This window comes from Stenella coeruleoalba (genome assembly GCF_951394435.1).
Source record: "Stenella coeruleoalba genome assembly, chromosome: 8".
NCBI lineage: Eukaryota > Metazoa > Chordata > Mammalia > Artiodactyla > Delphinidae > Stenella > Stenella coeruleoalba.
Genome location: NC_137154.1, coordinates 2,846,471 through 2,873,323, shown reverse-complemented (window position 1 = coordinate 2,873,323; position 26,853 = coordinate 2,846,471). Strand labels below are relative to the sequence as shown.

The 26,853-nt window shown below is 55.1% G+C and overlaps 1 protein-coding gene across 1 annotated transcript in view; it reads right to left on the bottom strand.

The window, feature by feature from the left end:
- The window catches only part of SHANK2 (SH3 and multiple ankyrin repeat domains 2), a 552,956-nt gene that overhangs the window by 395,162 nt on the left and 130,941 nt on the right, over positions 1–26,853 (bottom strand). Inside the window, exons 7-9 of the mRNA XM_079928829.1 lie at positions 20,612–20,763; positions 19,416–19,583; positions 9,431–9,547 (exon numbers count right to left, since the gene is read on the bottom strand). Of these exons, the coding sequence (XP_079784955.1) occupies positions 9,431–9,547; positions 19,416–19,583; positions 20,612–20,763 (437 nt within the window). The remainder of the gene's footprint in view (positions 1–9,430; positions 9,548–19,415; positions 19,584–20,611; positions 20,764–26,853) is intronic.

Genomic DNA, 26,853 nt, shown 5'->3' with positions numbered 1-26,853 from the left:
GGGTGGCGTGAAGAACACCTGAAGATAGAGGTTAGGAGAGAAAAAGGCAGTGGAAGGACACACTCGCCAGGAGCCCCACTGTGTCCTGAAACAGCCGTGAGTGTGTGAGCTCGTGCCCAGGTTCAGATGGTGGGCAGGACCCGCGCCACAATATAGGGGTGGGAACTGCAGGGAAACCTGAGGCTCTGTCTGCACTGTTTGCACCTTTTCCACGAGCGTGCGTTCGCAGTGCTTTGAGTAACTAAAAGCATTTGAGAAAATTTAAAAAGATGTACTACGCGTGGCAAACACACCTTTCATATCTGGGGTGCAGCGGAACCCAGGGTTTAAAAGAAGAGTCCCGGGCGTTACTTCAAGTGGACTGAAGGCCGGTGAAGACCGCGCCCGGGTCTTGTTATTGTATTCCAGTCTCAACTCGCGCTCGGCTGGGTCTGTAGGTCAAGTTCTATTTAAACACAGACCCCTGAGCTTTCCAGTCCTGCCCCGGCCTCCCTACCCCTGGCTGGGTTTCCAGAACCCGCTCCAGCATCCCTTTCTCCCCTCGAATTACACCTAGCTGGGTCTTGTTAATTACAACCCGAAGTAAATTAATTTAATTAATTAAAATGACCGTGCTATCGTGCCTCAGCAAGCGACGTCTGCAATGAGAGAAAAAAAGCCGAGGGCGTTTGAAAGAGTCCTGGCACGAAGGGGACACAGAGCCAGGAGATGCGCGGAACTTGGGCAGGTTACATCGGGGTGTGGGCGTGCAGGTGAGAGAGAAGAAAGAGTGAATTCCTGAGACAGCAAGCGGGGCAGACCCCACCAGGGGCTCAGGGGACCCGAAGGCTGCCTGGGGGTTCTCACCCTGAAACGAATTCACACTGGGCCTCAGTGTGCCCTGGCCTGACTCCAGGGCAGCCTGGGAGGACCAGCCAGCTGAGCGTCCTCAGATGCTCAGGTCCTATCAGGACCCCGAACGAGAGCCTGACCCGGCGACTCCTTTGAAACGCTCCCCACGCTCAGCAAGGGCTTCCACTGAAAACTCCCATCAGAAAGGAGGTTGGTTTCCTATGAAGCTAAGAATAAACCCTTGTCAGGCAATGCCAGGCACACTGTCCCGGGACACTGTCCCGGGAGGAATCCAGCCAGGATCCCAGAAGACTCCTCTGCTCACCCACGGACGGGCAACTCTGAGTCAATATTAACCAACCTGAAGGTACGCACCCCCTGACTCTAATATTTACCAGACTTCAAAGGGAGAGCACGTCCCGGAGAGCGATTTCAAAATGGAAGGGCAAATGGTTCACGGGGCTTCTGAACAATGACACTGTGTGTGTATGTGTACACAGGCACGTGTGTGTGTGTGTGTGTGTGTGTACACAGGCACACGTGTGTGTGTGTGCACGTGAGCAACATGTGTGCACGCACATGTCTGTGCACGTGTGTGCACACGTGTGTACAGGTGTGTGTGTGTGTGTGCGTGTGTCTGTGTGCGTGCACGGATGCTTTGCAGTTCAGAAAACACATCTACCTGCTCCTTGATTCCATCCTCACAGCATCCCTGCAAGGGGCTAGTAGGAGGCCCATTTCACAGGTAAGGCAGCAGAGGCCAGGAAGGGTTAAGTGAAAAACTGCGGCTTCCGAAAGGGAGGAAAAGGAGAAGTTGTGACCCAGAGGCGTTGCTAATGGAAGCCTAGCTCTTCCCTTGCATGACCGCTAGCTGCCCGAGTTCCCTTGTGAGGGAGGTGTGTCTTCGTCCTTTTAAACAAGTCCATCAAGTACAGATACAACCTGTGTGTTCTGAGGGCCAAGGCTTCAGGAGGAATATCCAATTATCTTCTGGGCATGACTTGCGGAGAAATGACCCCTAACAAACGCACGCTCCTCTCCTCCCCAAGCACCTTGAGGGTCGCCCTGTCCTGGTCGAGGCATGCAGCCCCTGGGGTCACCACCCCCTGCAGGAGCCCAGGTGACATCGCTCTCATCTTACCCATGAAGACGCAGGCCCCCAAAATGTGTTCATGCATGCAAGCAACGAGTCGGTACTGAGTGCTGGCCACACCACGTACCATCCCAGCCCCTGGGGACACACAGCACCACGCAGACCATACAAGACGGTCATGTGATGGAGAAAGTGAGGCAGGTGGTCAGGGAAGGCCTCCCTGAGGCGGTGGCCTCCAAGCTGAGCCTCAGCCTCGAGGAAAGAGCCATGTGGAAAAGGGGGGAAGTGTTCCTGGCAGAGGAGGCAGCAAGTGCAAAGGCCCCGGGGCTGCAGGAAGGCGGTGACAGGGGACAGGAGAGGAGCTGCGGGGCGGGGGGGAGCGACAAGGGCCTTCTGGGTCACGGGGAACGCAGACTGACCCACGTGGCACAAAGCCACTCCAGTGTCCTGCAGAAAGTGAGGGAATAAAGACCGGGAGGCAGATGGGTGGGGCAGTTGGGGGTGAATGCAGCGGTCCAGGGCAAGGATGCCAGTGGCCTGGGCCAGGCTGGGAGGGGACAGAAGGGAGCTGACCAGACCTGGGAGAGGGGCCGTAAGGGCCAGTAGGGCCACCCAGACTTCAGGCTGGAGCCACAGAGAGTCGGGCACTATGTACACAGGGGGAGGAGCCACCCACGCCGTCTCCACGGCGATGTGGCCACGGGGTGGACATCACTGCCAGAGCCCAGGGGAGAGATGAGTCGGCACGTTGGGACCCAGCCGGCGGTGTTTTCTGGAAGGTACCTAAGGACACAGACAGGCCTGCCTGAGGTCACCGTGGGGAGAACTGGGGCAATGGAGTGGGCGGCACGGACGCCAAGAGAAGATGCCCCGGAGCGGCTGAGCTGCGTGGGGACAAGGCGTGACCGCGGCGATGCCACCCGCTGCCCCGAGCTAAAAGGGGTGGAGTCTGGCCGGAGTGTCCTGTAAGAGAACAGGGGCAGGAAGTGGAGGCTGCGAGTCCAGCGAGGTCTGGACGAGGCCTGCGGTGCAGACGTGGTGAGAAGTGAAGGCGGACGCGCTCGTGCAGCCGAGGCGACACGCGGCGGAGATGGCGGCGCCTGCGCATGCGCACGCGGCCCAAAGATGGAGGAGGAAAGGCCAAGACAGGCGCTCCGAGCGTTTTGCTTCAAACTACCCAGGATGGGCCGGCTTCAACTCCGGATTTCCAAGTCCCCCCGCCCCCGGAGCTCTCATTTCCACTGCACCGAGGCCGTCTTCGCATAAGTGTCACAGACGTGAACGACTCAATACTCCAAATTATAAGTCAGGAACTCATTTCCTGTTTAAACGATCCCTTGAACGGAGCCTGTCCAAGTAGACACAAGCCCAAGAAGAGCCTAGATGCGTGCGATCAGCAAAATTTTAAAGTGTAAAGAGCTGGGCAGTTGATGTCACCAGAGCGAGGTTGGAACCTGGCTCCACAGACCACCCTCCTTTGAAGGGTGGTGCCCCAAAGACCATGCTGCACACACGCCGTGGCACACACGCCGTGGCACACACGCCGTGGCACGCACGCCGTGGCACGCACCTTCACCTGACTTGTGACCAGTGGAGCCCCATCCTCCCCCCAGTCGAGGGGTTACAGGAACGTGTCCCCAGAGCCTGGGGGAGGAGAAATACAGGGTGGGTTTCGAAGCCCAGCTTTGGCATTTACCAGCGGAGCTGCTTTGGACCAAACCTGCATCTCCTGGCCTGTACGAGGGAATGACAACCGACAGTAGCCACCACAGGCTCGTTGGGGGGATCTAAGGGGAAGGACCGTGGGGACGCCTTTCTACACGCCCTCGACGCCCAGGGGATGATTACCCCTGTGATTGCCCCCACGGAGGCCCCCATCAGCTACTATGACGACTGCTCTGCGGGATTCGGACACGACACAGAGACACAAACAGAACACAGCCTGTCTCTTTACTTTGGCTCTCACTAGAACCAAGAGGCCTGCTCCAGAGAGGCAGGGTTTATTTTTCTATCTTCCAGACAAATTGGCCCGACCTAGTAACCTTTGATATTTAATATTCCTTCCCTTCCTTCCTTATCCAAGGTGGAAAAACAAACACCAGGCTGCGTCCCTCCCTCTGGTGCTCCTGGAAAGCCAGCAACAGATGGAGGGAGTTGGTAGATTAGATGCAATTTGCTGCTTACAATCAAAGCCCTAATTAGTTGATTTCATAAGAGAGGAAGACAGAATATTCCGATCACCGTGTGTTTTACTAGAAGTGTACAGATGAGGTCTGCCTAAAATTGATAAAACACACAATCAATGCATAAATTTGATGCTTTCATATTTAATGAGAAGCTTTGTAAGTCAAATTAACAGCAGTATGGGCAGTATCCTAATCACCACCTTCACCGTCAACATCACCATCACCACCATCATCGTCACAATAGTCACCATCATCACCACCATAGTCACCATCCATCACCATCACCACCATCATCACCATCACCATCATCACCACCATCACCACCATCATCGTCACCATAGTCACCATCCATCATCATCACCACCACATCATCATCACCAGTCACCATCCATCACCATCACCACCATCATCACCATAGTCACCATCCATCATCACACCATAAACATCATCACCATCATCACCATAGTCACCATCCATCATCATCACCACCACAGCATCATCACCATAGTCACCATCCATCACCATCACCACATCATCATCACCATAGTCACCATCCATCACCATCATCATCACCATAGTCACCATCCATCACCATCATCATCACCATAGTCACCATCCATCACCATCACCACCATCATCACCACCACCACCATCATCACCATAGTCACCATCCATCACCATCACCATCATCATCACCATCACCATCACCACCATCATCACCATAGTCACCATCCATCACCATCACCACCACCATCACCATCATCATCACCATAGTCACCATCCATCACCATCACCACCACCATCATCATCATCATCACCATAGTCACCATCCATCACCATCACCACCATCATCACCATCACCACCATCATCACCATAGTCACCATCCATCACCACACCATAAACATCATCACCATCACCATCATCATCACCATAGTCACAATCCATCATCATCACCACCACCATCATCACCATCACCATCCTCATCATCACCATAGTCACCATCCATCACCATCACCACCATCACCACCATCACCACCATCATCACCATAGTCACCATCCATCATCATCACCACCACCATCATCATCACCATAGTCACCATCCATCATCACACCACAATCATCACCATTACAGCCACTCTTACTGAAAATCTGCCGTGTGCCAGGCATGCCGTATGTTTGCTTTCTATTTTAAGCCTCTTAGCAACCCTGCAAGCTGGGTATAATTATCTCCATATTACAGAGGAGGGATTTTATGAAACCCAGACTGCCATGGCTCCCTGCATTGCAACTCTACCTAGAGGCTGCTTCTTAGTGCCTTTCCCTGACTCCCATCCTGACCCAAAAGCACTGTGTCCCCACAGCTGGGACAGTCTATTTCTCAACGTTTCTCCCCAGAGTGCCCTGTACGGCACCCCTTTCTGCTTGAAGTTGCAGAGCGGTTTCTCTTGTTGGCCCTGAGCCTGGCCTCACACAGCCATACACATCCCATGTATGCAGAAATTGAAAGTGGACACAGCGAGGAGGCCAGCACACCGGTGACTTGGGGAGGACAGGACTTCAGGTTAGGTACCATTGCCGGGTGCGCCAGACAAAGGCTCAGGGATCTCCATCCCTCCCTCCACTCCTCTCGGACAGGTCATCACAAGGACGCTAGCGTGTGCGGAGCTATGCATCTCTGAATCACACTGAGAGGCCGAATGGACCCGCTTCTCTTAGTACATCAGTGAGATGCCTCAACGGCTGAGGCGGGGCTGAGGGAAAAGGTTAAAGGTCACACAAGCATCCCAGGGAAGGGGCACGAGGGATTAATGAAGCTGGATCCCAGAACACTTGCTGACTCCCAACTGGACATGCTGTCCAGGGGCTATGGGGCCACCAAGCACCAGTCTGTGACCCTCTGTGATGGCCCCTGGTACATAATGCAAGGCAGGGTGTCCGAAACAGGAGATGCCACCAAAGGCACTTCTACTCCTGCTGCCACAGAGGGACAGATGGGTGGAGCTGGACAGCAGTAGGCTGGCCCCGGAGGTCCCAGGACACTGGAGAGGGGACAGCTCTCACTCCCTGATGGAGCCTCCCTGGCACGCTAGGAGGAAGGCACTCAGCCCTGGAGTGGGGAGTCTGTCCTTACCTTACGTCTGGTGAGAGGACAGATGCAGCCTTCTATGCCTGGCTGGGCCTGGCAAACTGGGGCCCACAGGCTAACCTGAACCGCTGCCTGTTTTATAAATAAAGTTTTATTGGCGCACAGCCACACATTAATCTGCATATCACCTGTGGTTAAGTTCACACTGCAGCGGCAGAGTTGAGTAGCTGTGAAGAAGTCCACGTGGTCTGAAAAGCCAGAATATTAATAAGTGACTCTTTACAGAAAAAGTCTGCTGGACCCTCTAACCTAAGGCAGGAGTGGAGGGGTGTTCCTGAGAGCCCTGGGCAGCTCTGGGCCCTCCTACAGTCATCAGCCGAGGGTGGGGACAAATCTGGAGGAGGCAGAGTGACACCAGTCAAACCCAGCACCATGAATAACTCGGAATTCAGATTCCCAACACGTCTTGACATTTTCTAACAGAAAGGTCACGTGTTCAAAGACCATCTTGTCCACCATTATTTCAAGAGACAGAAAACATGGTATTCTGGGTTTTGTTTTGTTTTTTTTTTATGACAAAATATGCTTAAAATCTACTGGGGACAATTAAGGAATGTTTTTTCCCTCTAAGGCAATAATTAAGAAGCACACGTCGGCACAGATGTTTTACCAACCGAAGCCAAGGTTCACGATGCGTGTTTTTCTAGTGCAGCCAAGCAAGATCTCTCCGTGTTCATAAAGCCATTCCAACATCCAAATGCCTTGGAACACCTAGGGCCCCAGCTGCGTGCAAGTCCCATCAGTATGCTTTCATCGAGGAGCTGGCCAGCAGCTCTCAGAATACTCCTTGGAGTCAAACTGAAATTCTTCCCCAACCGCATCTGGCTGAGCTGCTCTCCTGTGCCAGGAGCAGGGGACACCCTGAAAGATGGTGGTTTACGCGCCTGAGAAGGTGAGCCCAAGTGGGGAGGGGATGCCCCTAGGGAAGGCAGGTAAGGCCTAATAATGACCTGATCCTGGGCAGTTCACCCTGGCTGTACTGCAAAGGGCTACAGAGTAAAAAGGACAACTAACTCTATCAGGGGCTCATCAAGGAAAGGCTTGACTGAGGGCAGGATATCTCAGTTGGGTTTTGAAGGATGCATAGGAGTTTTCTAGGGCAAAGAATCTAGGAGGTGTCAATAGCTAGAAGCAAAATGGGATTACAGAGTGGCTGGAGGGGCCTGGGATGGAGTAGCCATGGAGTGAGCAGGGAAAGACTTGGGTGTAGGCAAAGGCTGGAGATCTCACTCAAAAAGATGGAATCATTGCTTTGGATTGGATGGCAGAGAGAGGATAAGCAGAGTGCACACAGCCTAGGGGCCCCAGCAGTCACCCTAATCCACGATTTCCCCTCTGTTCCTCTAGGTGGTGGACCCCCCCACCCCTATTTTGCTCAGCTGCTCTGTGGAGTGTCCACACCTCCCCGCTCCAGACCTTAAGTTCCCTGAAATCAGAGAAAGAGAAGAATAAAAGAAGAAAGGACAGAGGAGCCCTTACTAGTGATATCCAGGAACTATCTTGACTTCAGGCACCAAGGAAACTAACACCACCCCCTGAAGCAGTGCCCCAACCCATCTCCGGGGAGCCAGCCCCTTCCCACACCCCTCCACGTGCCCCCCTGCCGACTTCTGGCCTCCCCCTGCCTCTCGGCAGGACCAGAGGCTCTCAGCTTCACTCCCCATGCGGTAGCCTAGTGGTCACTGGGGTGTGTGCCCCGTCATTTAGGAGGCATGCCTGGGGGCAGGAGTTGCATCCCACCCCTGCTGCTTCCCGAGCACACTCACTCCCAGCTCGCCTTGGTTTTCAGTCCATCTCACACAGAAGACTGTGGGTTTTGTACAAATTGTTCTCATCGAGGCTTCACTTGTGGGTGTGTCCCCAAAAGGAGTGAGAGCGGGGTCCTGAAGAAAGATTTGCACGTTCACGGCATCACTATTCACAACAGCCAAGAGGTGGAGGCGACCCATGTCCCCTGACAGATGAATGGACAAAATGTGGTCCACCCACACAATGGAAGATTACTCAGCCTTAAAAAGGAAGGAAATTCTGTCACAGGTTACAACGTGCATGAACCTTGAGGACACGATGCTCGGTGAAATGAGCCAGACACAGAAAGATAAATGCTGCGCGATTCCACTCCCATGAGGTCCCTCGAGGAGTCAAATCCACAGAGACAGAAAGTAGCTGGTGGGGGCCAGGGGCTGGGGAGGGCGTGGGGAGTGAACATTTAGTGGGGACAGAGTGTCAGTTTGGGAGGATGGAAAGTTCCGGAGAGGGATGGAGGGGATGGTCATACAATAATGCACTGAACTGCATGCTTAAAAATAGTTAAGACAGTCAAATGTTTGTCATGTTTTACATATTTAGCCACAATTCAAAAGGAATTGAAAAGAAAAAGCCCACTGGGGACACGTTTGTACATGTAGTGATGTAAGGCTTGCCTCTGTTTCATGGTGGTCCTGTTGGGGTCTGGTGGGGCACCTGTCCTGGGGGCTCTGTCAGCCACACCCTTCCCCATTTCATGGTTCCACCCCGCACCCCCCCCAGGCCCCAGTAGAGACCCCCTGTGGGGTACGTGTGGCACCATGACCGCAGAGTCTGCACCCTCAGCCATGGGGGTTTCGATGCCCATCTCTGACTGTACCAGCTGTGCCCCAGGACCCTCCCCTCACTTCCTGTGGCTCAGTTTTCTTCTCTACAACAGGGAATAACCACTCTCAAAGAAGCAGGTGAGTACCACTCCCCGCTCTGCACTGAGTGCGTCTCCCCAGATTCCTATGTTGAAGCCCTAACCTCCCAACGTGACTGTATCTGGAGATGGGTCTTCAGGAGGTGATTAGGTTAAATGAGGTCATGAGGGTGGGGCCCCGATCTGATAGGATTAGTGTCCTTAGAAGAAGAGACACCAGTGCTCGTTCTCTCTCTCCACATGTAAGGACACAGTGAGAGGGGTCGTGCAAACCCAAACCAGGAAGACGACCTTCTCCTGGGACCAAGCAGGCTGGCACCTTGATCTGGGACGTCCAGACAGGACTGTGAGAAATAAACGTCTGCTGTTTAAGCCACCCCACCTGTGGGACTTTGTGCCGGCAGCTGGAGCTGGACATCCACCTGCAAAGCACTCAGCACAGCCCTGGCCCCGGTGCCCACGTGGTTACGGAGGGTGTGGGGCAGCTGCCCTGCTCACTGACCTGGTTGTAGAGGGCGCAGATGTGCAGGGCAGTGTTCCCCGAGGCGTTCTGGGCCCCCATGTCAGCTCCGTAGAAGAGCAGGTGCTCCAGGTGCTGCACGTGTCCGTACCTGCAGGCCTGAAATGAGAGTCCACGCTGTGAACCGGGAGCTGCCCGGGACGCACCGGGCGCCCCCAGAACCAACGGTGTGGCCAACACAGCCCAGCCCCCATTCTGGACCAGGTCCCACACCTCAGACCCCTGGGGAATCAGGAGAAGGAGCTCGTATTGGGTTTGAAGACTGTACTCAGCTGTTCGACTGGGGGGTCTGCAAAGGGGCCCCCATTCCTTCCATTCAGTCCCGAGGCCCGGGAAGCCCAGAGAGACCAGGGCATGTCTTTGCACCCGGCCTCAGCGACCAGGAAATGCAGACCAGGATGCTCCGTCCCAGGTGTTGTTTATCCAAGCTCCCCACCCCGGAGGAGGCGTGAAAACAGCCGGGAGCGGTGCATGGACCCGGCTGTGTCCTGGGAAGAGATCCCGCCCGTCCTCTTCAAGGCAAGGGGCAGCCCCCCCCCTTTTCTGAGCCCTTCTAGGAGGTGATGTGTGATTTATGAGCCAACAGGGCTCTGGGGTCAACCAGATCTGGCCTCATTTTCCAGAACTTTCACTGAGCCTCTGTCTTCATGTGTAAATGGAAACCCTACTCTTCCCAGGGTTCTCATGAGAGTCACATGAATAAGGGGCCTGAAAGGACCCCCAGTGATGCTCGGGGACAGGCCAGCTGCCCCCCACCCCTTGCAGCTCACAGGGAGCAGGGAGGGCCCCGTACTGTGACCAAGGGGCTGCCGTCCAGGTCCAGCAGAGGTCCATGCCGCTCGATGCTGGAGCAACCCTTGACCTTGGGAAGCAAGTCATATCCGACTAACCCCACCCCATCCACCGGCACTTCCTGGGCACCCAGCGATGGGCAGTGCCAAGGGTGTAAGACCCACTGTCCCTCTGGTGGGGTGACAACCGGATAGGGAGACGTGAAAGGCAGGACGCGGGGGTTCTGATCCAGAACCGCTCACACCGAGGGTGGGGAAGCGCCCGGCGGGGAGACGGCCGGCCAGGCCAGGCCAGGCAGCTGCGGGTGGTTTGGGTGGGGCTGCACGGTAGCCAGAGGAAGAGGGGCTCAGTAATCCTGCCTTTCCGATAACTGAGACAGATGGAGGGGCGTTTCACCTCTGCATGGTCCACGACAAAGAGCTACACCTCGCCAATTAATAGGAGAGATGACAGGAAAGACACGGGGACTAGTAATTGGATGAGCTTTAAAAAAAAGCCCTGAGAAACACCCACTTACGACCCCTGTGCTGCCCGTAATATCATCTCATCGTTCACAGAGCAGATCGTTCCCGAAGATACGGCCGCTTTTCCCTGCCCACCCGCGCCTTCCCTTCCTGTGGCAACAGCGCCTGCCTCTTCCTCTGGGGGCCACCCGACCCCACTCCCAGAGGTCTGGGGGCCGGCCCCACCCCCCATGCCTGCAGTGGACACAGAACAATCTATCTTCCGGCCACAGGCGTGGGCTGGGGATGCCCAAGTGACTCTCGGGGGCCTGTGAAGACGAGACTGGAACATTTGTCAGAACCACTGAGAAAATGAAGTTCTCTCTTTCCTCCAAGGTGGACAGCAAAAAAGCCACAGAAGCCGGAGCTGCTGGGGCCACCAGTGCAGAGGAAGGGAGAAGTGGGAGCTAAAGGAAGGAGAGAGAAAACAAGACACACACACACACACACACACACACACACACACACACGCACGGCCAAGCAGCAGATGCCCCGTGGACCCCTCTCAGCTACAACTGGGCCTGGGTTTTTCAGGATGTAAGCCTAGGCATAATTTTAATTTTCCCCTTAAGCCAGTTTGAGTTGGGATTTTTGTTCCTCCAATTGAAGGAGCCCTGGCTAATCAACTCTCTCCAAAGAACTTCCAGGAGGCAAGACTGTGTTACGGCGTAATTGAATTGTCCTGTAGTCAAAAACAAAGAGAGTTGGCGTAAAAAACATCTTTACAATCACTCCAGACTCACCCTTCCTCTTCCCCGGGTTCATCTGAAACTGTGGGGTTTCACATTACGTCATCGGGATGGCGTTCACGTTCTCCCCACCAAGGGTTACAATAGGATCAATGCAAAAAGGTAAACTAGAGCCTTTTACTCTGGGCTGACTGTCAGGGAGAGAATCCCCCTCAAGGGCCTCTTTCTCCAAGCCTATTGTTTGAAAACAAGCGAAACCAGAAACATCAGACAAGTGCTGAAACAAAAAAACCTCCTGTAATCCCACAGTCTTAAATTCTACCATTCACTCCTTTAAAGGATCTCCTTTGCACGTCTCTTCTTTTAAACCACCGGCTGTTGCGTGATAGAAGCCGTACCTGCTGAGGAAGCAGCCTCGCAGACGGGGAAGGGGGAAGGGAATCTGAGCAAGGTGCTGGCCAGACGCGTCGGCAGACTGGCTGCATTCAGGGGGGCTGAGCAACAGGTAAATGCATGGAGGAAGATGGGAGCAGGTTTCCCACCGTCAAAGAAAGGGATTTACTAATCCAGCGCGGGAGAAAACCAGAATAAACTCTGTGGTACTGGACAGGAACAAGAGCTATCAGTATAAACACACGGTTTTCAATATAGAGAAAAGCAAGAAAGTAAATGTGCAGGAACACGTGGACGTGCGAGGACGTGTGTCCCTAACTCCCCCTCCTGAGAGCGGCTGGGGTCAGCAAAAGCCTGGAAGCAGTGAGCACGCTTAATACTCGGATCTTGGGTTCTAAATACCACTCTAGACGGTAAGTCCCCCTACACATGAACAAGTTCAGTTCTGAGGGGGCATTCGTAAGTCCAATTTGTTCGTAAGTGCAACAAAGTTAGCCTAGGTTGCAGATAACGCCAGACACGGGAACGAAGTTACGTGACTGGACATGCGGACACACATTCTCATCTTCGAAAGCTTGCAACTTGAAGGTTCGTATGTAAGGGACTTACTGAACTCAGAAGAAAGAACAAGGGCTTCTTACAGAGATGGCCTATTCCAGGGCTGAGGCAGGAAAAGAACGAGATGAGCCTGGAATACCTTGTGGAGCCAGAAGGTAAGGAAGTGCGCCAGAAAGGATGGGGGTGTGTCCACAGGACACACAGGCCACCTTGATGCGGCTCCCTGGACCCAAAGTGGGACAACATTAACAGATGGTTACCTGTTGAATAAATAGACATCCACGAAACCACATTGCTACAAATAAGTGAATAAATAAACCAGAAGAGAAAGCTCTTCCTGACGACAGAAAGCCACGTCCCTTCCATGACATTCCTGCAAACATGCACATCTTGCATCTCATCACGAGGAAACACTGAGCAAACCCAAACTGGGAGACAGTCTCCAAAATGACTGCCCCATAATCTTCAAAAGAGCCCCTTGAGAGAATCTAGGGAAGATTTATGAAGTCTCCCAGATGGAAGGGCTCCTGCGGGATCCTGGACTGGATCCTTTGGAAAAACTCAAATGTGGTCTCTGAATGAAGGGAATATGGGAGAACTCTGTGTTGCTTTTGCAACTCCTCTTAAAGTTTGAAATTAAATACTCATTCACAGTTAAAAAAAAGAAATGAGTGCTTGCTTTACATAAGGACCTCAAAGCTTATCAAAGTAAGAATTTGTCCTCCCCCAAGATAAGCCGTGCTAACCCTCTGTCCTTTTTCTGAAAAGGGTGTTGTCCTCTCTGGCCCTTGGGAGACAGATTAAAAGGATGGACAGAGGTCAGAGAGGAACTAGAATGTAAAACAAAACAGCACCTCTTACACTCACATTGCTTACCCATTTTTTTCTGAGATGCTTTATGGAAAATGCATGTATGTGTGGGGCTCCGCCCCACATCTCCTGCCTGCAAATCTCCCGGGCACGAGTATTTGGCGTAGACTCCCCACAAGATCTGGGATTTGGGATTCACCGACCTGTGCTGGGCATCCCCCCGCCAAACACATAATTTGGTGTAAATTAGGGAAAAGAGTGCTCCTTCCTTCAAGCACTACACTGCCACCTGCTGGACACCTGTTGTGATAAATCTACAAGCCTACATTTACAGCAAGTGTCACAGCGCCCCCTGGGGTTGTGCAATGCAATTGGAGCAATGAGGAGTCCACTGCATTGCAAATGCTTCTGCTTGGTTCAGTGCCACAGGCAAAATTATTTAAGTTCACATCACGCTTAGGCTTTTCTCCTATAATATGTACTTTATAAGACAAGCTGGAGACAGGACAGCAGAACAGTTAGCAGGCAGTAAGCACCCACACAGAGACCCAGGACCACACCACGAGGGAACCTCCCCAGGGGCCTGTCCCTTACTGTGGGGTCAGGGGAAGTGCCAAGGACTTGGAGCCCAGGGCTGAGGGTGAGCAGGGGTGAGCTCAGCGAGGAAGAGGGACAGGAGGGAGCAGCGGCCAAAAACGGTGATTTCCTTAAAGTTAAAACTCCTCACTTGAAAATGGTAAATAATAAATAGCAACCGATAACAAAGGTAAGGCCAAATGATAAAGCATCCTTTACAGAATCATTGCAGGAGTCAAATGAGACCTGTGTGAAGGCCCGTGAGCGAATCGGTTAAGTGCTCTCTGACTGCCAAGCATCATTCCTCACAGAGGAAACCAGACATGGCCTGATGACAGTGATAAGGATGACAGTGATGGGGGCGTGGTCAGATAATGACCAGGATGGCGATGGGGGCGTGGTCAGATGATAGTGACCATGATGGTGATGGGGGCGTGGCCAGATGATAATGACCAGGATGGTGATGGGGGCGTGGTCAGATGATAGTGACCATGATGGCGATGATGGGGGCCTGGTCAGATGATAGTGACCATGATGGCGATGGGGGCCTGGTCAGACGATAGTGACCATGATGGTGATGGGGGCGTGGCCAGATGATAATGACCATGATGGCGATGATGGGGGCATGACCAGATGAGAGTGATGGTGATAATGGTGATGATGGGGGCGTGGCCAGACGATAATGCTGACAATGATGGCTATGATGGGGGCGTGGCCAGCACTTATTGAGCACTTACTAGATGCCAGGCGCTATAGTCAATGCATCATTTAACTGTCTTGAGAGCTCTATGAATTGTTACTCAGCCAGCTTTAGAGATTAGCAAAGAAGCTCAGAGAGGGTAAGCCACTTGCTCAGGTGACCCAGGCCATGTTGAGGGGGTTTTGCAATCCCAGCCCAGAATATACGCTACTGACAGCACAAGGAGGAAATCTCACTTATCCTCCAAATGGAATCGACAGACTCAGGGAAGGAGGAAGGGAGCGAGACGCCCCATGTGGGCCAGTCCTGTGGGCATAGCTGCCCACAAAGGTGTGTGGAAACACGAGACCAAGCAGCTGTCCTCTCACTGGGGACGGCGTCCTCTTCAGGAACCTTGGCTTCGCCAGCAACTCTTCCTCAAGTCCTGAGACAGCCAAACCCCCCTCCTCTCTTTGGTCGGAGCTAGGTGCCGGGCACTGCCCCGGTAGATGTGAAAGTACTTAGCAACTAAAACTTCAGTGAAGCCCCCGTAGTCTGGCCCACCATGTTCTGGGAATGCATTTGGGTGTTTTTTACTTCCTCCTTTATGTTTCTTCGTAGTTTTAAAGACTTTCATGTCGAGCAGATATTGCTTTTGTAATGAAAAAAATTAGAGTAACCTGAATAACAAGTTGAAAGATGGTTTGCAGACAGGTCAAAAAAGTTCTCTTCCAAAGTCAGCATTCAGGGGACGGGCGTCCCCAGTCGCGGGGCCTGGGGGCTGGATGTGAAGACCTCCCTTTGCAATTAAACACCTGCCCCGGGCAACACCCCGGAAAGCCACGCAAGCCTTCTGCAACAACTGTGAGCAGGTCAGGCTGCGGGCGCTCAGGTGCCCTGGAAGGATGGGGAGCCAGCCGGCTGGGAAGGAGCTGTCGGCTGCCATGCAGAGGGAGTTGTGGACCCCAGAACTCCGAGGTGCTTCTCCAAGACAGCAGGGCTAGAATCAGTCCAGCTGGGCGATGCAAACCCACCTGCCCTCCACTTCCTTCTGCCACAAGTGCCTTGTCATTAGAGGGGTAGCTTCTGTCTGAGAGCCCCGGAGGCCGGACAAAGGAGCAGCCTTCTGGCCGGGAGCCGCGCCGGGAGCCTCGGGCTGGTCACTCACCCTCTCTGGGCCCGGCTAACTCAGAGACCAGCGAGGGTGTCTCCGAGGGCTGCTGGAGGGGTGTGAAAAGATGGAGAGGACAGCGTTTGCTGGGTGAACGTGAGCCCTGACGGAGGAAGATAATCCGGGGGCGGGGGGACGGCAGTGTGCGAGGTTCCTCGCTGAGCACCCTGCGCGATGCCCTCCTGACGGTCACGCCAGAGCAGGTGAAGACAGCGGCTTGGATAACGCAGGTGCTTCCGCAGGACTTGCGCGAAAAAGAAACCCGCCACTAGAGGGCGGTGGACGGACCCTGACGGGTGACGCGGGATAGCGGAGCAGGATGGGACAACTGGGCTGAAGGCCTCCAAGCTCCAAAGGCGCCGCCGGGGGCGGGGACCCCGGAGGTTGGGTAGCTCTGGTGCTGGATGCTCGGAATCCACGCAGGAGGTGTCAGGGGCTGGAATCATGGCAGGGAGCCGGCACCGGAGAAAGTGACCCCCACTGCCCCAACACGCACGGTCACCCTCCGTCTCAGGGCAGCCGTCCCAAGAGACAAGCGAGATGGCCACGACTGTCACGTGCATTCGATAAGGGAGTCAGACTCAGCGGGAGGCCAACCCAGCACGGAGTGGGGGGAAACATTAGCCTGGTTGAGGGGGGAGGGGAGAACAGGTAGGAAGGGGGGCGAGGGGAGGAAAGAAGAGCTCTCCAAGGTCTCCCCAAGGTCGTCGGGGCACGGAGCCCCCCGTGAGGGGTCACTCAGCTGGACTTGGGCTGAACGCACTCCGCTGCCTCGTGTTCTGTGTTTCTGATGCTCCGGCACCAGGGGTCTTGCTGGCTGCTCCCCTGAAGGGGCTGCCCTGCCAGGAAGAGCTGATTCCCGGAGATGGAAGAGGACTCAGCCGTGAGCACAGCTTCCAAATACAAACCACCGTGCAGAGTCCTCACCTGAGCCCTCCTCTCTGGGGCCCTCGCACTCAGGGCCCCTCACCCCTGTCCTAAGCACCCAGGGCAGGTCCCAGACAACAGGGCGGCCCCCGTGCCCCAGGGCCACTGAGCTCACTCAGCCTGCTTGTCATGCCTCACCTGTTCCCTCCCTCGAAAACCACAGTAACGGCTCTGCGTGCACAACCCCCCGCCTTCCCCGCGTGGCCGTGCGTGGTGGGCTGTGCCCCTCTTCTTGGGGTCAGTAACAAACCATTCTCGCTGGCAGGTACCTCCCGATGGGATGGCCTCACCAGGCCTGAATAGTAGAAGAACCTACATTTAACAGATGCCTGGCAGATGGAAATACAGGGTCCTTGAGGACCTCCAGGGCTGCTCACGCCCACAGGGCTAGGACCCCCCCTTGGGAGTCGCTGGCGGAGCCTGAAACTCTCCCCTTTCACACCCTCAATGGGTCCACGTGTGACGATGGGCTTGGCCTTTTAAAGGTCACCACGGAGCTGACGGCCAAGTGCAGCTGTGAGCGGAGACGAGCAGAGGGACAGAGCACTGCCCGCACCTTGGGGACCCCCGTCCTGCCCCAGCCTGGTCACCGTGTGAACCATCTCGGGGAGACGTGAAGCACTGCCGGGCCTGCGCCACATGTGGGCACAGACGTGTGTGTGTGCGTGTGAGCACGTGTGGGTCTGTAATCTTTGTTCATATCCATTTGTCTCGCTGTCTCCACCCCCCGCCACGGGGACGTAAGACCCACAGGACTGGGTGTTTCTGTTCACCGCTGGGTTCGGGGTCCGGGATGCTGAACGGGCCTGGCGGGTGACGTGTGTGCCAGTGGGTGGGCGTGGGCCTGCCGTGTGGCTCATGGTGGCCGCCTGGCACCAGAACACCACGAAACGTGAGCAGTTATGGGCCTAGGCCCCAGGCCCAGCGGGGTCTCCAGCACTCACTTGCTTTGCTGAGTTAAAGGAGGCAGATCCCTGGAGCACGGCCCATTCCTGGGGGGTGCAGACGCCCCCCAATCGGCAAGGCCGCCAGTCGAGGTGGCCGGTGGTGGAGGCGTCCTGAGCCTCTGCCCCTGCCCTTCAGCTCTGCCCTCCACCCCCAGCCTCTCAGGCCCTCGCGGCCTCGCTCCCCGCATAACTGACCCTTCCACCCGCCGAGAGGCACGCGCGCCTCCTCTCAGGCTGAGCGGCATCCCCGCAGGGCCCACACCTCCCGTGGGAACGCGGCGGTTTCATAAGACGAATCTGAACCCAAACGAAGACAGCATCACAGAAGTTGAGATCTACCGAGCAGGAAACCTCGGGGACGCAGAGTCTTCACTCCACCCAAGCCCTTCTGCTCCGTTTCCACATCTCCGGAAGGATGCAAGCTGTGCGACACTGAGACCCTCAGCGTGAGACTCACATCCCTACTCCTTTGCCTCTTCCATGCCCAGGGGGCACCTTCAGTGCCTGGGTGTGCGAGGGCAGGCCCTCCCCATCTGTCCAGGCTGGCAGTGCCCACTGGGAGCTCCACTGCCGGGACCACGGCCTCCAGCCTGATGCTCGGATGCCAAGTGACAACCCTGCTGGGGGAGGGGCAACTCCTCCCAGCACCTTCTTCAGTGAAGCCCTGGAGACCTGGAACCGGTCACTGGCAAGGTCCACGCTGCGCCCTCCGTCCCCCGTGTGCCCTGAGCAGCTCATCCCCCGCCCGCCGCACGGAAGAAGCCAACAGTACCGACGCCATCCACTGCCCAGCACCACTGTGGGCGACAAACAGAGCAACGCGGGCCCTGGGGTTGTGCGCAGCCCTGGCTGGGGAGCTGGGGGCCCAGGATGTGACACTCCAGGCAGAAGCAACGGCTTCAGCCAGAGGCCAAAGCAGGAAGGCTGGACTTATCTGGAAAACATTGGGTCTTGCTAACATTCCGTCCTCTCTATGGCCCGAAGGTGTGGGAGGCCCTGCTGAGGCCCACTTTACAGTTGAGCAAACAGAGGCCCAGCGGGCAGGCAGGCATCACTGCTCCTCCGAGGTCCCGCCCAGGGTGTGGGCTCGGGGGGTCCTGTGAGCAGCTTCGCAGAAGTTCCCCCCTCCCCCAGCACAGCCCCGTCACACCACAGGAGGGAACTGGATGCTTCTCCAGGCCGCGGGGACGCTGAGGAACCGGAACTGAGCATTAGAAAGGCCAGGCGGGGGAGGGGGTGGGGGTGGGGGCGGGGGCAGCCGGGTCCTCTGACCACAGTGGGCGGGTGCGTGACCCTGCTCAAATGGGCGGGTGTGTAAGGTGACGGCGGTGGAGGGAAACAGGCAGCCTGAGAAGCAGTGAAACTCACTGCAACGTAAAGGCTGAGCGAGAGAACGTCAGAGCCTCTTCCTTGACCTCCTGGACGGATATTCCCCCTCTGCTTTCCCAAACCCACTGTCCACCCTTCTCCACCCGGAGACCCTGACCTCCAGGCCTGCACCACTAGGCTCCGTGATTGGCCTGCTCTGGCGGGGCTCAGCCAGTGGGAGGGCGGGAGGATGAAGCAGCCGTGGTACTTCTTCCCCGCATCCCTCCGCGACACGGCTCCTGCTGGGTGCCCTCCTCCTCGGCCCGCTGTCCCCGCTTCCGGGGACACGGTCTCCTCTCCCTGCCCTCGGTCCACTAAAGACTCTTCATCGGAGCCACCAGGTGGATCTGTTTCTGCCACGACTACAAGCCGACATTCCCCCAACTCCACTGCTGCAGGTGGGATCTGGGAAGTGCGCCCTGTGCTGGGGCACCTGTGCGCAGAAAGCACCTGCGGGCTCTATCGGGGCGCCCACGGCTCCCACGGAGGGGGCGTGCACCCAGCACCCCAGCCCCGCCCGTCGGGAGAGCAGGTGAGGGGCGAGCCCCACGCACCTGGTGGATCTCGTGCCAGCCGTTCTCGTCCTTGCAGCTCACGGCCGCGTGCTCGTGCAGCAGCAGCTCGCAGCAGCAGGGGTCGCCCCCGACCACCGCAGTGTGATACAGCGGCGTGAGGCCGTAGCTGTCCTTGTAATCCGGGGATGCGCCAAGCTCCAACAGGGTCTGAAAAAAACACCGACGTGTGGTCACTGGTCTCACACCCCCCTTCACAGGAGTGAATCGATCGAGAAGGAAGAGGAAGGTCACGCTCCCCGGGGCCAGGGTGACGGAGCCCTCGGTTCCCGAGCTTCTCCTGGCCTCCCGGAATTAAGGAGGCCCCAACTTAGACGGCGAGGTTTCTGGCCCTAAAGGAGCACTTGGTGCCAGGCGCGCACACATGCTTACACATCCGGGAGACGGGGAGGCTTTCTGCACACGTGGCCCGCTGGGCACTACCTGCTTGAGCCCGGCTGGGCCCTGTGGACCAGCGGACAGCGACGAGGGGAAGGTGACATTTGCAGGAAAAAGGTGTGAACCTAAAAGTCCAGTGTAACCCATCTCCGTGCACGTCCTGCAGCTGGCAAAACTAGGAAGCATTGTCACTCGATTCCCGAGGAAGCCAGCTGACGAGTGTGCAGCCGCTGTGCAGTTAAGAAGTCTGCTTTACAGAAAAGCACCATCTTGGGGGTCGTCACCCCACAGCTGTGGGTCCCCTCCCCTCCGCGCCAGGGCCCTGATAGAGCATGGGCTGGGGGCATGCGCCCTGTGCCCGCAGGCACAGAGCCAGGGCCAGTAGAGCATGCTCGAAGAACAGTGCGGGGAGGAAAACGGGGGTGAGGTCCGCCCTCCCCCCTCCCTCGGCATCAGCTTCCAATGTCTGGGGGGGCTCTGGCAGCAGCGAGGCTGGCTCGGTGGCAGAGGGCTGGCTTTGCAGCGCCCTCCCGTGGAGGGAGGTGGGTTTGAGCTGAAAATACGAGCCCTTTGGCGGAATCAGAAGGGGAAAGATAACTTTCTGCTCACAGATTCTATAATAAAAGCAACCACCCCAAGGGCGCGGCGGGGGGCAGGAGGGCCAGACCCCACTTCTGAGCTCTAGTCGGACACAATTTGGGGTCACCGCAGGTGGCTGTCGTGGGATGGGGAGTGGGGCAGGGCCTACCCAGGGGATCAGAGGGGGGGGCGTCACCGTGTGAGACGGGCCCCGCCTGTACCTTCAGGGCCAGCAGGCTCCTGGCGCGGGCGGCTTTGTGCAGGGCCGTCATCCCGTCTTTGGCGCGGAAGTCCAGGTGGGCCCCGCCGTTTCGGAGAGCTTTGATCACCTCCACGGGGTCGTCCAGCTGCGCGGCTAAGGTCAGGGGAGTCTCTAGGGACCCAAACACATGCACGTCAGAACCGGCACTTGGGGCAAGGCTGCGAAGTCACGTGACCCCGTTAACCAAGTTCAAACGTCCCAAAGTGAGCCTGACAGACTGACCCGCCAGGGCGTCACGGCTCCCACCCACCTGCCGACCCCAAACGTCCGCGCACTCAGCATGGCTCTGGCAACCCTAGTGACGATGGCGGTGACTCTCGGGGTCACGGGCAAATCACAACGGGGGCAGAGGCAGGGTTCCACATCATCGCCTTGTGGGCTCTGAGTCTGAGAAGCTGCCCCGACTGCCTCTGCCCTCGGTACACAGAATCCCGCAGCCCCAGCCGACGCTGCCCCGTAGGAGGAGGGGTCAGTCAGGGCTGCAGCTAAAGACTGGAAAGGCAGATGCCCGCCTTTCTTCACTTCAACTTCACAGCATCTATGGGTATCTTGGTAGATGCCAGGGACTGAGCTGCAGGGAAACAAGTGAGTAAGACATAGGGTCGTGCCCTGCAGGGGTCTCCATCTGGGAGAGCAGAGAGACCCCAACAGCCATCATGATGGGACCGGACCAACGCATGGAAGGACCAACATATGAAGTGGGGCAGAAGCCCAGGGGACCAAAGGCTGAAGCCCGCCTTTGCGGCGACGAGGGTCAGGAAGGGGCTCCCACACCCCGTGCAGGTGGACCAGCCTGCAGGTGGCCATGGCCGAGGATGTCAGTCTCTGTCATCAGACGTCTCTCCTCAGTGACCCTCACGTGCCCGCCATCACCACCGCCAAGCAGAGTGCATGACTCTGATGTGGCTAATCTGAGAGGCTCTTACGTTACAGAAAAGTGCAAAGAGTAACACGACAACGTGCAGGTTCCCGTGGCCCAAAACGCTAATAGTTAATAAGGAATCGTTCTGTCCTCAAGCACGTTTTGAGAGTAAAAGGACTGGGGCATCTTCCATGGGGTGGAATGCCCTTCTAACCGCCTGTCACTGACACATCACCACACCACCCTCCATCCCCAGAAAAGGCAACTTCATCACAAATCTAGATTGACGACTCCCATCCATTTTCAGTTACAACATTTATTTATCCACAAATGGGTATTGTCTGGAGGGCTCTTAAAATTCACCGTTGGAATCCCTCTGTACCTTGATTTTCTGTGGCGAGCCTCGTGGGCTTACCCCGCTCCTTGAAACTCATCTGCAGCGTCATCTGCAGCGGGTAGACGCGCCCTAGAGCATATGTAAAGTGCAGCTTACGCATTCTCTCCCAAGGGAAGTGGTATGATGGTCACGAATGCCACGGACACATCCCTGCTGCGGACCTACGAGAGGCAGCTTCTCACGCGGGGGTTTTTGAAAATTAGGAGTTTTGGGACTTCCCTCGTAGTCCAGTGGTTAAGGCTCCGCGCTCCCAATGCAGGGGGCCCGGATTCGACCCCTGGTCGGGAAACTAAGATCTCACATACCGCAACTAAGAGTTTGCATGCCGCAACTACTGAGCCCGCACGCTCTAGAACCCACGCGCCACAACTGGAGAAGCCCACGTGCTGCAACGAAGACCCGGCGCAGCCTAAATAATAAAATTAATTAATTAATTAATAAAAAATAAAAATAAGTGTTTTCTGGGACAGCTAGGGGACGCTGGTGACAGTGGGAACGTGCCCTCACAGAAATCACGCGCAAGGCAAGGAGAGCGTGACGCGGTGAGGGGTGTTTGGGAATCCAGGCCATCTGGGAAACGGGGGTAGAGATGTGGCAACGGGGCAGACGTGCAGAGAGAAGCACACTCAGAGAGAGACAGCAGCATCTGAGGGTCTGGGTTCCTTGCAGGGAAAAGACATCACAGGAGGGCGGTGGGCGAGGGGTGATCTGGGAAGGGCGTAAAGGACGGGGCCGTCGGGAGCTGCCAGCAACCACCATCCAAAGCCAAGTGTCTTAGAGCAGCTCCTCAAGTCTGAGGTCAGCGCATGCGGGATGATAGCATGGTCATCAAGGTCATAGCAAGGTCATGACCTTGCTATGGTTTGGAAGGTCAAGGTCAACCTTCCAAACGATTCGGGCTTTTCTTTCTTATTCGGCGGTCTGCACGTGGCCAGCGGAAAAGCTAAGCGGTCCAAAGGAGATTTTTTTTTGTTGTTTATACGGCACTGTTTTCATAGCTGACGGCGTCAAGGTCATTTTACAATGAGAACACTGTCTCAGAGGGAGGCATTGGCAAATGGTAAAATTCCAAATCACAGACCCCTGTGGCCCGGCTGGGCAGACAGCGCTGGGCACGTAAGCAGGTGGAGAGAACTAGACACCCGTCGGTGGCTGTGCCGTCTCCTGTACGAGCTGGGACCTCCAGCCCGTGGACGCCATCCAGGCACATCGAGTGGCACGTGGCAGTATCTCGAGGGTTCCAGAGACCCTCCTTGAATGACACTGCAGACCTGCCACGTTCACACCCGCCACGTTCACACCTGGCCACGACCCACGCTGGCAAGGTCAGGGGGGCCCCCAGCTTAGACCTCACGTTCAGGAAGGTTCAGGAAGGGGGCGTCCATTGAGACCCCACATGGGCAGATGGGACCACCAAGAAGAGACTTGTCAATCAGCTGCGGCACTGTCCGTATAACTGGGCCACACGGGATCCTCCTCCAATGCACTTGGGAGCGGCAGTTCCCTGGCACCACAGTGCTTTGAAATTTTTTCTGGTTTTGCATTTCGAAATTTTCTAAGTTTCAAAAAAATTACACAGGAACCTCCGCAAATATAACCTCATCAGGGGACCGAGGTCTCTCATCTTTGGAGCTGACTCTGAAGGCAGAACTGCCTCCAACCTAGAAACTGCCTGCTGGCACTTTGGCTCCGGGAATGACCAGGTCGTGCTTCGAAGGGAAGGTTTTCAGGTGGGCACGAGGAGGGAGGCGTCTACGAGCACAGCAACAGGGCGCCAGCTCCACGGCTTGCGGTCTGTCTGGGTGTCGGGGGAGACCCGGGCAGGAGACTGTGCAGGCACAGGACAGCCGCCGACCCCTGCAGCTGGGACTGCGTACCAGCCTGGGTGCAGGGGCGCATCCGGGGGCCTCAGGAGGACCCGGGGACCAGAGCCTGGTGAGCACCTCCCGCAGAGCCAGCACAGCCCAGCTCTGCTCCCGAAAGGCTGGGTGGCCTCCAGCAGGTGTCCCAAACTCTCTGGGCCTGTTTCCACACCTATATGGTCAGGGTAAAAGCAGGACCTGCACTCCGTGGGGCTCTGTGAGGATCGAATGTCACGTCCGATGCTGGAACAGTGCCCAGCCCACAGTCAGAGTCTGTCCAGGGGATTCAGCTAGAGATGGGCTTTATTTTCTTCATTACGTTTTTTTCCCTGTATTTTTAAAAGCCTTTATTATGTTATAATCATAAAAGTGATTCTAAAATAAACTGTGAAGCCAATGCTTATTCTCCCCCTCCCCCTCCCCCCGGACAGGCTCAACCCCTCGTGACTGTCTTTCTTTTCTCAGCAAGAGATGGTCTTGGTGCCCCCAGATGCAAACCAAATGAAATCTGCATTCACAGGCCTACTAAGTGCTCTGCCCTGTGCTGGGGGTGGTGGCTGTCCCGGGGCAGGGGGAACCAGGCATATCTCCTCGAGCCATTGTAAGACAGATGGATACACAGACAGGTAGATAGGTAGGTGGATGGGTGGGTGCATAGATGTGAGGGAGGGAGAGAGAGGGAGGGAGGGATGGCTAAAGGAAGGGCAGATAGGTGGATACACAGACAGAGATGTATACATGCACACAGACGGATAAAAATGAGTCAAACAAAGCAACACAAGATTAATATTTGATCTCAAGGTTGTCCGAGGGAGCACAAACAGTGCACTCAATTTATCTTTGTAAATAATTAACCCATTACTGAATATAAGACCCATTACTGAATTATTCCTAATGGAGAGATTTCACCCACCCCATTCCCTGTACCCATTTGCCTCATGCAAAACGACACAGGTGGGAAAAGCCTGGCCTTGGGGCCGGAACCTTCAAGTTCGAGTCTGGGCTCAGCCGGTGACATTGACAGAAGCCTTGAACCCCACAGGGACCTCAGCCACACCTCAAAATTCCCAAGGACCCGCGAGAGGAAAGGCGGGATTCGGGGATTCCTTCCTCATTACCTAGAACAGCAGTTCTCAGACTTTGGCACGTGTGGGAATCACCCAAAGAGCTGGTTAATGCAAAGCACGCTGGCTCCATTCCCAGAAACGCCTCCACAGGACTGGAGGGCTGAGAATCTGCACCTCTGAGAGTGACCCTGGAGCTCCAAGGGGTGCACTTTGCTAGAGGACAGCTTCACGTGCTCGACTGCACAGTGACATCACGTGCTCCCACCCCCCAGACACTAATTGAATCGGTGTGATGCATGACCCAAGTATTAGGATGCGTACAGCTTCCCAAAGTGGTTTTTAACGTGCAGCTGAGTTTGAGAGCCTCTGCTCTAAACACCTGCTAATTCAAATGTGCTCCATGGGTAGCAGCACGTAGGCATGACCAGGAACGGGTTAGAAACGCAAAATCTCTGGTCCCACTCCAGGTCTACACAATCAGAACGGACTTTTAACAAGATTGCCAGGTCACTCATAGACATCAGGTCTGAGATACATGGACCTGGGGCACAGCTCTCCCACTTTACCACGTATGCGATCTATAAACAAGCAAACCAAGGAAAATGGTGCTACGTCCTCCATACGGATTTATCCCTTTATTTATGAGTCATACACGACCATGGGAAAAAGAACAGTCTTTTAAACAAGTGGTGCTGGGTCCACTGGATTTCCACACGCAAAGGAATGAAGTCAGAGCTCTACCTCACGCCATATACAAAACTTATCAAAATGAATCACAGACCTAAATGTAAAAGCTAAAACTATAAAACTCATAGACGAGAACTCAGGATTAAATTCTTGTGACCTTGGGTTAGGCAACTGTTTTAGATATGACACCCAAAGCACAGACAACAAAAGAAAAGAGAGATCCATTCGACGTTACCAAAATTAAAAACGTTTCTGCATCAAAGTACACAATCAAGAAAGCGGAAAGACAGCCCACAGACTGGGAGACAATATGTGCAAGTCACATACCTGATAAGGAACCTGTACCCAGAATATATAAAGAACTCTTACAACTCAACAAGAATAGACAAATACGGGCAATAATACCAAATGTGGGCAAAGGATCAAGTAGTCATTTCCCCAAAGATACACAAATGGCCAATAAGCACATGAAAAGAATAACCAGCCAATATCACTGGTCATTAGGGAAATGCAAATAAAGCCACAATGAGATGTGACTTTATACTCACTAAGATGGTTATAATAAAAACAAAAAAGATAATAGTAAATGTTGATGAGGTTGTGGAGAAACTAGAACTCTCATCCACGGCTGGTGGGACGTAAAATGGTGCAGCTTCTTTGGAAAACTATCTGGCAGCCCCTGAAAGGGCTGAACATGAAGCTACTATACGACCCAGCAATTCCCTGCCCCCTGCCAGGCATATACCCGGGAGACAGGAAAGCATACGTCCACACAATCTGTACAAGAATAATCACAGCAGCATTGTCACAACAGACAAAGAGTGGAAACAACTCCAAATGTCCATCAACTGATGAGCTGATAAACAAAAGGAGTAGATACAGTGGAATATTACCCGGGGAGCAGATACAGTGGAATATTACCCGGGGAGCAGATACAGTGGAATATTACCCAGGGAGGAGATACAGTGGAATATTACCCGGGGAGGAGATACAGTGGAATATTACCCGGGGAGTAGATACGGTGGAATATTACCCGGGGAGTAGATGCGGCGGAATATTACCCGGGGAGTAGATACGGTGGAATATTACCCGGGGAGTAGATACGGTGGAATATTACCCGGGGAGCAGATATGGTGGACTATTACCCGGGGAGTAGATACGGTGGAATATTACCCGGGGAGTAGATACAGTGGAATATTACCCGGGGAGCAGATATGGTGGACTATTACCCGGGGAGTAGATGCGGTGGACTATTACCCGGGGAGCAGATACGGTGGAATATTACCCGGGGAGCAGATACGGTGGAATATTACCCGGGGAGTAGAT